The sequence below is a fragment of the Alosa pseudoharengus genome, unplaced genomic scaffold (assembly GCF_046254945.1).
Source record: "Alosa pseudoharengus isolate Yale_2024_CS ecotype anadromous, Long Island Sound unplaced genomic scaffold, YU_APseudo_1.1 YU_APseudo_1.1_scf_22, whole genome shotgun sequence".
Classification (NCBI taxonomy): Eukaryota; Metazoa; Chordata; class Actinopteri; order Clupeiformes; family Clupeidae; genus Alosa; species Alosa pseudoharengus.
The window spans coordinates 19,703,391-19,714,840 of NW_027468680.1; the positions used below are offsets into that span (position 1 = coordinate 19,703,391).

The 11,450-nt window shown below is 42.2% G+C and overlaps 1 protein-coding gene across 1 annotated transcript; it reads right to left on the reverse strand.

Annotated features, from left to right (window-relative positions):
* Positions 1-486: 486 nt before the first annotated feature.
* Positions 487-10,466, reverse strand: afdnb (afadin, adherens junction formation factor b). Its single transcript, XM_076299939.1, has 25 exons — positions 10,288-10,466; positions 10,051-10,160; positions 9,785-9,912; positions 9,435-9,517; positions 9,148-9,164; positions 8,871-8,938; positions 8,472-8,518; positions 8,160-8,341; positions 7,781-7,926; positions 7,369-7,463; positions 6,850-7,127; positions 6,426-6,551; positions 6,107-6,305; positions 5,763-5,887; positions 5,551-5,625; positions 5,351-5,416; positions 5,116-5,189; positions 4,860-4,978; positions 4,511-4,627; positions 4,224-4,309; positions 3,972-4,133; positions 2,237-3,142; positions 1,967-2,060; positions 1,784-1,847; positions 487-1,424 (listed from the first exon to the last, which is right to left on the reverse strand). The coding sequence occupies exons 1-25, from the start codon at positions 10,457-10,459 to the stop codon at positions 1,340-1,342; spliced, it is 3,624 nt and encodes a 1,207-aa protein (XP_076156054.1). The 5' UTR covers positions 10,460-10,466; the 3' UTR covers positions 487-1,339.
* Positions 10,467-11,450: the final 984 nt, after the last annotated feature.

Here is an 11,450-nt window from a genome sequence, read left to right on the forward strand (position 1 = left end):
GATTTGAATGGTCTGTTACTAATGTTGTGTCAGTATGATCCTTATTTTCAAATACCTTGTCAAATGGATCATAACATGGCATTATATGAATGCCATTATATGAATCTGTTTGATAGTAAAATGAAATTGATCCTGTTTCAGAGTAAAATCTTTGCACAACCAGCAACTTCTCATGCTTAAATATTGCTAGGAACATTGTTCACAGTTTCCTCTAATCTAAGTTTGGTCCTCTAATATGCTAAGCTTTCAATGAGTGCATGCATGGCTAGCAATGTGAGGATAATGTGTGAAGACAAGAACATTTGAGATATGAGGAATGTCACAAAAGGAATCCTCATCTGTACAAATCTTGAGAGATTCCATAAATGATGAACATGAAAGAATTTGATACGGTTTTACTAAAACATATGACTGGATACAATAACAAGAACTTTGAGGCACAGCATTTTTGTCATATTTTTAAATCATTTATTGAATCTTTGCCTTGTATAGGTTTACTGGATGTTGTTCCAATTCACCCTTCTGGTAATACTGCTACTAAAAAAACAGAACAAGATTGCAATAGACTGCAGTCAGTAGTTTTTTCCTAACCTTTCAATGTGTCAGCACCGATCAAAGTGCACAGTCTGAGACAATTCATTGCAACTGAGCGCCGCTGACAAATACAAGACTATTTTTTCTCTTGCAACCCACCCACAACCAGAAAAGAGCAATAATCACCTTAGCTACTGTATGTCCTCTTTGAAGCTGCACTACTGCACTGCAACATGATGTTGCACTCCACATGTTCACTGTTGCCACCCACATTTACAATATATGAATCTCACCAAAGGTATTTATGATTGTCTCCATTTGGACCAGAAACATACAGTCAATGCTTTTAAATCATAATCTATTTTAGTAATAGCTCTCTCAGGATGTCTGATAGCAGTCAGCTTAATCATCACTTCCAGCAATAACAAAACAATTACCTTAACATAAAACTAGGCTATATAGTTATGTATTTCATCTGGTCTTAGACTGGCAACTCCCAGATCCAGAGATGAACATTTCAGTAAAATCTACACCACGGTTTTCAGCATAGTGATACATGACACATTAATTGTACATCAAAATTATAAAAAGATTAAATAAAAACATACAAGACATTATAAGAAAATTAATAATTCATGAAATTATAAAAAAGGTAGGTAAAAATATCCAAAGACTGAAAAGATTCCAAACTTTGGGAACACCAGCCACAACATAGCACAGTTGAACAGACAATGACAAATGTTGGTTCCATTTATGTACACACAGACTACACACCACTTGATGAGAAAACATTCACTACAGGACATTAGGAGCTCACAGCTAAAGCAAAGAGTTTCTGGCGCTCCTTAAAGGACAGCTTCTCAGGTGCCTTCACTTGATCGAAGTCTCCTCTGTAGCAAACCAACAAAAACATTTACATGAATATAATGTATCTTTGTAGCATGTATAAACATTTATGTATTATGCCTCAAAAAAGGGATCCTCAAATAGTTTGGCACAAGGGCCAAATTATGTCAAGCATGCCAAACCAAAGGGCCAAAGCATCCAAGATTAAACACGCATACACCCGCAAACATTTAAAAATTGATTCTCTCTATTAACACGCTACCATTCTTGTCCGTGCATGCCAAACACACACGTCGGCTCATTTGGTTCTTGCGACCCGGGGAAACCTGTTCTAGTCTGTGATTTTTTTCTATTAAGTCTAATTAATTGTTGAATATTGCACTTCACAAACAAATGAGCTTACCCCTGGTGATTTCCATTCATTGCATTGTAATTTGAGCCGGACTCCACAATACTTCCTGTTGTGCCTTGAGAATTACATGAAGTAGAATGACACTGTTGTTCAAGAATACACCACACAACTGTCAATAATTATTAACTTCAAATGCTGCTACACCTCAGTTGTTTCAGTACTTTGCTTTCTCACCTTTGACCTCTCCTTTAAGCTGGCTCTTGACCTCCGCTTTGTCTTCATGACCTTTACTCTGCAGCTGGTTGATGCTGTGTTCTATTGGCTGTGTCTGAGAGATGGATTCATGGGATGGATATATTGATCTATTATTGAAGTATTTCGTAACACAATGATAAAATAGTAGTAGCACTACAGACCCCGATCAATCTGTCTCTCTGAAGACTGTCCTTGACATTCCTACTCTTTTCGATGCATTCTTGTGTTTTCCTGGTCAGTGTCACTCACCTCCACCACCGTCCTCCTCTCCTCCTGCCGCCGCTCGTGCTCCCTGATGTCCACGTCCCCGTCCTCGTCGCTCTCGCTCTGCTGGAACTCCTGCAGCCGCTTCTGAAACTGCCACTCCAGCGAGAGCCTGCGCAGGCGCTCGCTCTCCTCCAGGGTGCGCTGCACCTTGCCCTGCAGCTGTTGCACCTCCTGCTCCAGCTGGTCCACGGCCTGGTGGCGGTACTGCTTTTGCAGACGCTCCCGCTCTTCCCTGCGCCACGGGTCCAGCCAGAGGCCACTTCCGGCAGGCGACTCAGCGGTCAGACCCGTAGGCTGCTGCGCATGCCTACTAGCAGGGGTGGAGCTGAGACAATGTGGGGAAGTGAGGGCTTGGCTTGGGGACTCTTTTGGGGCTGGTGGCGTGGAGGCTGGCCTGAGGGTTGAGGTCTGGGGTCTGACGGAGAGCCTCTGCTGTTGCGCGGAGAGAGAAGAGAGGCGAGGGCGAGGCAGCGTGGAGCAGGACGGAACCAGACCGGGGTGGTGTCGGCCCTGACGGTCCTGAAGCAGAGCAGCATATGGTGGGGCTCTGATCAGAGCATGAGAGCCACTGTGGCTCTGGTTTCCTGCTGGAGAAGCCGCTGGCGGTCGGAAGGTCACAAAGGAGAGTCCGTGCGACGGTGAGGCTGGGACGTCAATTCGTGTGGGCTGGGATGTCTTCATGAGAATGCCCGTTTTTGAGGCCCTCCACTGGTCTTGGTGGCTGGTTCTGGTCAGTGTGCTGAAGTTTGATTGCACAGGGATGGCGATGGATTGGCTTGTGGTCTGTTGTTTGGCAAGATCATACTGGCTTTTCCAGATCTGTGATCTGTCTAGAACGGACGGAGATCGTCTCTCCTCACATAAGTTCTCCTGTGACCGAGCGTATCTCTGCAGACAAACAATGAAAAAAAAGTCCTTACTACAGTTCACATACTAATATTAACACATTATCTATACTCTTTGCATTCTATTATTATTATTATTTTATATCAGCCATCATGATGTGGTCCTGTTTCATGGTAGCATCAAATGTACAACATAATCTGAAGGTAGAAAGACAGTAAACCAATAACAGTGGATGTCTCCAGTGTTGCCAGATAGCCTGGCACCGTTTCTCTACGTTGGAGGATTTTGGGGTGTAGCCGTGTTCAGTGAATTGGGAAAGTTTGCCGTTGATGTCATAGTGTTTCCCCATTCGAATGCATCATGTGAACGGGTGTTCTCCAAAGTTAATCTCATCAAAACAAAACCACGAAACCGGCTCATTACAAACACTCTAAATGGACTTGTGCACTCTTCAGAGTGTTAAGAATGTGGGTAGGTGTCCTGCTTACAGGTGGGTAGGTGTCCTGCTTACAAGTGGGTAGGTGTCCTGCTTACAAGCTGATGAACACTATGTAGCGCTCCATGACGACATCTTATCTGTATCCACTGCTGCTGTGTTGCCAGATCTAATCATCATCTGGCAACACAGCAGCAGTGGATGTGGCTTCCGACTGCGACAATGACTTGGAGGTGGAGTTTAAACCTTCCTACTAAGGTACGGCCAGTTATTGATCTATTGTGGTTATTTGCAGGTCTAGTCAAAAATTGCTTGTGTAGAAAAAATAACTGCATTTTGTGCATTTGACTTGTGTAGGCTACGCTACAATAATTTTGAGCCTTCGGTACGATATTTCGTCATTTCCAATCTGGCAACACTGGATGTCACACCCACCATAGTGTTCACCCCAGTAGGTCTGTCTGGAGGCGCTGTGCTGAGGGTCTGTTCAGGCTCTTGCTGTGCAGTGCTGTGAGATCTGGGTGTCGGCAGGGTGAGGTAGTCCCTCTGGTGTCCCCACACAGGCTCAGGAGGGCAGGGGGGCAAGCCAGGCTCCTCCTGGGAATCACAAATATAAACATGCCGTGACGCTCACACGAACAGAGGAGTTGGAATACTGTAGAAATACAAACAGACTTGAATATTCACCAGTAAATTGCCTGTGGAAACTGATGTGATCTTATTGGCTGGGGTGACTGGGTCAACTGACATCTCACAAGAATCATTGTGAGGATCTGGAAGATGAGAGAAAGATCCATCATTTCTAACTTAAGTACAATTACGTTTGCTGTAAAGGCAAATCACAGCAGTGTGTTACTATAGACCCCATTCAGTGCAGTTACTGTATATGTGATGGAATCAAGTTACACAAAAATGTCATTGTAATCTAAAAGTGTTTCATGTCATGAGTAATGTGAGGATGCTGGTCCTCTCACAAGCCAAGTTGGGGTTAGAGCGGTACTCCCATCTGTTCCTCAGGAGGACCGTAGCTTTGGGGTCTCCCCTCATCCCCATCAGCTTTTTGCAGGGGCTGATCTGCTCTGTTGTTTCAGCTGGAGACAGCCAAGAACAAAAAACAAGATATGAGCCACTTTCCTGCCATTTCCTGATGAAGGAATCTGACAGCAGTGCCAATCAACGTATGGTATAATAACAGTAGAATAATAATGAAAAGGAAATAATATGAAATAGTTTGGTATCCACGGTAATGTCACAAATCCACAGTCAGATACTATCCACCATCTTTGACTCCATGAAGTTCTATCTCAGCTGATCCTGCCTCACCTCTGGTCGTGACTGTTGGGGGCTCGATTAACATGTCATCCAGTCCATAGAACACTGCTGCCGACTTCACTACCTCCAGGTTCACCACAGAGCTGCTGTGCAACAAGATGTCTGCTGCCCTGAAACAACACAGATCATGATACAAACTGTACAGAACCTGAGATAATGATTGAAACGTATTGATGTCTGTAGCCTGTAGGTATTTTGTTTGTGTCAGTGATGAGACTTAAAATATACACTTGCACTCCTTCCTTACTTCTCCTGGGAGAGGCCCACTAGACTTTGTCCATTCACAGAGAGAAGCTGGTCTCCTGTTGTCAGACGGCCATCCTGTAGTCACACAGTGAGCATACAAAACTATGAATCCACATGAATGTTCAGAACAGAATGTTCTATTTGGAAATGTAGCAAGATCCAATAAATCTAATGAGATAATCTTATCAACAAAGTTTGTACATCCACGTAAACATTCTTCAACCTTAGGCACTTACCACGTGTGCTGCTCCACCCCTCACAATGGACTTGATAAAAATCCCCAGCTTGTTCTGTCCAGATCCCTATTTCAGAATTATTTAGAAATACATCATTAATGCTGCCAGCTCCAAGCCCTGCCTCTCAGCCCAGGCAGACATCATTAATGTCTCTCTAATCTAAAATACATCTGAATTAATTCTGTTGAGCTCATCCTCACCTTGGCGGCGACTATGCTGAGGCCAAGTCCACGATGCAATGGTTTCTTAAGAGCAATCATCATCACATCAGGTTTCTTAATGGGAAAAAAAATAAATTAATGTATTTTAGTTGCTACAGGCTGCACTACTAAGGGTACAATTCAGCAATCCATTTCTGAGGTAACTAACATCAGTGTAAGCATTCAACCATGTGTGCTAACACTAAACTGACCATCAGGTCAGTGCTGTTCGTTTCGTGACACAAGTTTGAGGTGTCAGAGGACACAGAGTCAGTTCGGCTGAAGAAGACAGTCCAAGTGCCAGAAGAGAGGGGTTGAAACATCAGAGAACAGAGGCCTGGAAAATGACAAACAGAGCCCGGGTTACTTTTACTGTATTATAATGGACAAACATAAATATTAAAAATCATATATTGAACGTTGAGGTGTTAACCCTTTAAAAATCTGTACCGGTAAATAACAGTTGTGTGTGAAGCTAATACATGAAGAAACATTCTCAGACATCCTCTGATATACAGTAATCTAACGAGAGGTTGTGTGGGGTATTTGACCACACCTTTGTGGCAGATGGGCTCCAGAAAGTCCCGGAAACCATGTGGAATGCCCTGCATGCTGTCACAGGTGTAACCGTCCTCGGGCAGGAGGAAAGGCAAGTGGAGGTCAACATCCACCTCCAGCCGAATCTCCCACCCCTCTCTCTTCAGCACGTTATCTGTTGTGATCTCTGCCATAGAGACCAGGTTATCAATCATACCCTGGGTGGATGTAAGCACAATCAAACTATACATTAGGATCCTTCATTTTTCAAAAAGTTTGACACAGTATCAACGATGGCTTAAAGATATACAGTAGTATCAAGCATGTGGCCAACTCACACGTGGTATGGTAGGCATATTGGCACTCAGTGTGCGTATCTGTAGGGAATTCAGTTTGAAACAGGCCTCGTGGACCCTCTTAGTGTCCTGCATGGTCTGTGTATTCATGCTCAGGAGAGTTATGGCCTGTGTGAAACAAAACAAAACTGTCATTACATTTTCCTTTTAAATGTATATACTGTATTTTCATAAGTGTTTTGCCTTCAGTAATAAGGTCAGAAAGTGAGAGTGGTGCTTGTTTTGACAGTGGTGTGACAGTGAGTAGAGATGGAAAAAATGTTTTACGTGTACTTTTTCACAGAGACCATTTCAGGGATCCTTCACACACACACACACACACACACACACATACAGAGAGAGAGAGAGAGAAAGAGAGAGAGAGAGAGAGAGAGAGAGAGAGAGAGAGAGAGAGAGAGAAACAAACCTGCATAACAAGACTCAGGTGGCAGTCAGCTGCCAGCTCCAAGCCCTGCCTCTCGGCCCAGGCTGAGACAAGAGCAAGTCGCTGGCGCATAGTCTCCAGCCACAGCGGTGACCTCCGGTGGTGACCCCTTAGCGTCTGCCCTGAGCCCAGCAGCCAGTTCACCAGCCAGCCGCTGATGAAGTGCAGCAGCTGGGAGAAGAGCTGGATGCTGAAGGCTGCGTTCACCCGGCACCTGCGCAACAAGCTCATGGCTCGCACCAGACAGTTCAGCACTCCCTCTGCACACAGATGGAGGATGCAAGACCAGGAACAGACTGGTTATCAGATACGGATGCCATACCACATCAGTGTCATTCATTACTCAACTGGTAAAAAGATGGTATGTTGCAGTGGCTTTTAATCCCCCTTCATATGGACACTGGGGCTTTATAAAGTAAGCCTTATTGTAACTACCAGTATTTGATTTCAAGATACTTTTTAGAGAGTACAGTTGACTTTATTTGAAGTTCTATATGCCACCTATTGATGAAGACTTGGTTGTCTGGTCCTTAGCATCAGTCAAGAAAGATGGCATGTGTTTCTCAAGGTCCTTCTGCAGACGCTGGGATAGGTATCTGAAGAGCACAGATTTCACAACCACATACAATTACTCACAATAATATTAGCATCAGTCAACAATGCCAACAATAAAGTTAATTGAATTAACAACAGTATCATATTGGTAACTAATGTGTGACAGCAGATTATTTTACTGCAGAGAGACACCTATGGTGCTGGTAATTGCTAACCATTATACTTATTTTCAAAACAGGTGACAGTGGATGATAAAACAGTTAGGATATAGCTATGATGCAGTAATAAGGCCACAGCAAAGATCAGATGATGATCAGATCAGGGAGGTAATTACGGTCTTTTATTTCTTCTCTCTTACCTGAAGGAGTGGTGTACTAGCTGAGCCAGAGTTTTCTGAGTTGGCCTGGTAAGAGGGTTCAGGTCTCGGTCCTGCCTCAAGAAGTTCAGCAGCTCAGAAGCGTTGGCCATCCAGAAGGCCAGAGACACAGCAATGGTCCTGTGTTTCTGAAGGTGAGAGGTCAGTGAGTGTGTATCGTACCCGTGTACCGTATGGGATCATCTCACAACATCTCATTTTGTACCCCTATACTCTTCCGACATGTTTTTGATTTCTCATGAGTCTAGAATTCAGAATCTAAATGCTAAAGTAAACAATTATGTTTGTATTATGTGTGAAATGTATACATTCTGCAGAAATGTAGACCTATCAAATTCATGTGTGGAATATCATGACTAACCTCAATTACAGTATCTATCATGGCCACCATCTTGTTTGTTATGGTGGCAATGTGGTGCATACTGTCATGAGTGCCACCAATCAGAGAGCGAGTGACCAGGTAGAAAGCGTAGGCTGGGGACAGGGGGAAGTGCACAGTGGAGCTGGTGTAGCTCACTATGGCAACCAGGAATGCTTCTTCATCTGAGACACATAAAATAGAGAATGTCATCAGAACAAGAAAGGTGAACACTGACCTGTACATCCTGTCTAGTTGCTGAAGGGCAGCTTGCAAGCAGGTGTATGTAATTTGTGTGTCATGTGCTTTACTTACGGTTGTCTGCTAACTTAATGCTGACTGGCAGCGTCTGTGTTGATGGGCTGACATGTAGAAAAACAGGACGTTTTTTAAAAATCTGTACATAATAGTATTCAGTGTCTTCATTCATTCATTTATTGAAATTAATTCCATTTGTAAATAGCTTCATTAGCAGTAATCATTCCTCTTTTGCTATAAAATTGAGCTATTATGAAGTTATACATTTCCTTGCAAGTATTTATTTTTCTACCAATGTAACCTTTCAAAGGTTTCTAAACTTAATTGGGAAAAAGAATAGCAAACAAAAAATGAAAAACAGAGGTTACAGTCTGCTTTGGCCAAATATGCTCATACAGATCTTTAGCATGTTTTCACTCAATGCTGTATATCTGGGTCTTTCCCAGGCATGCTAACCAGTTGTCTTTGTTTTGGGGAGCCTGCCCTGCTTGCTCTGACCTGCATGGGCCCTGGCTTCCGGAGGCCTGAGAAAAGGAGGGTAAATATGTTAATTACACATTCTTTAGGAACAATGGCTTACACACACAATGTACGCAACCCCCATCCTTACTTGCACCAGTGTCACAAGAGTGTAAAGACCCAAAACAAACAAAACATAAATCCATGTACAAATAGATACATAATTTGAACAAAAATTGATAAATTGATCAAATATTTCATAATGACAGAGTACCTTATTTTGTGGTCCTCCTGCAGAAATGATGAAAAGATAGTTGGTAAAGAGTCAAAAATTAGATACAGCTGTTTAAAATCGTGTAAACACACACAGGAAAAGGAGCATTAATGTGTAAACCTCATATAAACAATAATCCCTTCTCCATGACCCAGGTTGATTAAGAGGTCCTTGTATATATGGTTTTCATTAGGGTGTGTCACTGTTATAGTAAGGTTATGTTAAGTCAGAGCTATTTGTATTAGCCTACATTAGCTACAAATTTCATTAACGTAAGCCTCTCTCACCTGACTTCTTCCCATGAACATCAGACTTTGGTGTTTTAGATGGACTGGCCTGTTGCTGGCGTGTGGACTTTTTCACATTTTGTCTGTTAAAAAGTCATTAAATGGACATTTAACACAAAGAACAACAGAAATATATTAATATAAAGAGGCATTAACAACATCAAGAATCTATTCTCTTCCAGTCAAAAACAAAACTTGACTTCCAATCAAATGTCATCTAATGGTTGTAGTAATTCTAACAGTACACAACAACTGAGTTTTATTTATGGCTTAAGTTCCATGTGTGGGTAAGTCAACTGATTCTATTGGACATCTATTGAAGTGTGTAATGAAAAATACCAGTAACATACCCATTCTCTTTTCCATTTTTATTGTCATTACGACCAACAGAGTTGTCTCTTTTTTTGTCTTTTTTGGACAGTGTCCTCTTGAAATTCTGGATGACACCTGTTTTCTCTTTCTTCACTTCTTCAGTATTCTATCATAGCAGAGAAACAATAAAAACACAGCACATGCTATTAACAAGCACTATCATACTGGGTTTTTGTACTATATGCCAACCGTTGACATCGCTCTTTAATAGGTTATACAGAGCACAAAGCAGAGAGAATCACACCTGAGGTAAAGTCTTGGTGTTTCTCAGGACAAAGCGTCCCTCACAGTTGTTTTGAATCCAGCTGAGTTGCACGAGCAGTGGCTTCTCATTCAGCTCTAGCTGTCTTTCCTCTTCAAAACATAACAGGGATGAAGAGAAGGGTCATGGCTTTCTTATATTCCATAACTGGATTAAACACTGTCAATATGGATCCATATTTACATTACATATTAGTTACAAAGTAGTGGATCCACATACCTTTATTGATGTGGACCTCATACAAAGAGAAGGAGTCCACTTTAAGTTTCATGTCTGGCCGGAACTTCTCCAGCAGGGTCCCAGTGACCTCCTGGGAAGTGTCGGTGCAACTGACACGCAGGCACTTGGTGGCAACATTTCCTGCTACCTGGTCTTCCCAGTAAAATCTCATCACACCGTAGTACTTCAGGTCCTAATGAGACCACAATATATCATATTTGACTGGGTGTAATATGCCATTTCATTACTTTCAGTAACTTCTCATTGTGCAGCACGTCTGGTACATTTCAGATAGTATTTGATGAATGAGAGTGGCTACTTAAATTTGTACAACTTGTGTGTATACAATAGTGACAATTACAGTAAAATTTGTTTAGAAAATGTCCTCACCTGATCTGGCTGGCTGATTTCAAACAGATCGAGTCTTTTGGAATTCCACTGGTTAATGATGTGGGTAAGTCTACCACGTTCCTGCTCCTTAAAAGCTGCATCAATAGACTCGCGATTTGTGCCAATGTCCATTATAGAAAGATAATTTCCATACACAAGTTCCATTTTCCAAAAGATCGCCACAAAAATATAATAATATATATTATATATATCAAAACATATGTATTGATTTGCTGCCTGTTAAAAGTATGTCTTGAGATCACTAGACCACAGTGGCACACAACCAACTCCCCTACTTGCCCTTTGGAGTGTCACTTCAAATAAATATCACTAATGGCAAACCCCCCTACCCCAACCCCAACCCAACGGCCACTCCACCAATGTCGTGATCACTATTCCGGGTTATTCCGGTTGAGTGCTCAGCGCATCAAGGCTTCAGTTAAACACTGTCACTCCATGCAGCTGCCTAGAACCAAAAAAGTTAAACATTGGAAAATCAAATATTTTCCAGTATGGTCCTCATGCATCTTGAAAAATACTGCAGTATATTAATAGGCTCTATACTGCAGTATATTAATAGGCTCTATACTGCAGTATATTAATAGGCTCTTTAGTGCAAAACCTACAATAGGTTGCTCCAGTAGGTTACTCCACTGTATATGTAAGTATAAGTATATATACTCTTTTGATCCCGTGAGGGAAATTTGTTCTCTGCATTTATCCCAATCCGTGAATTAGATTCTGTCGATACTTTCAGACTAAATAAAGCACAT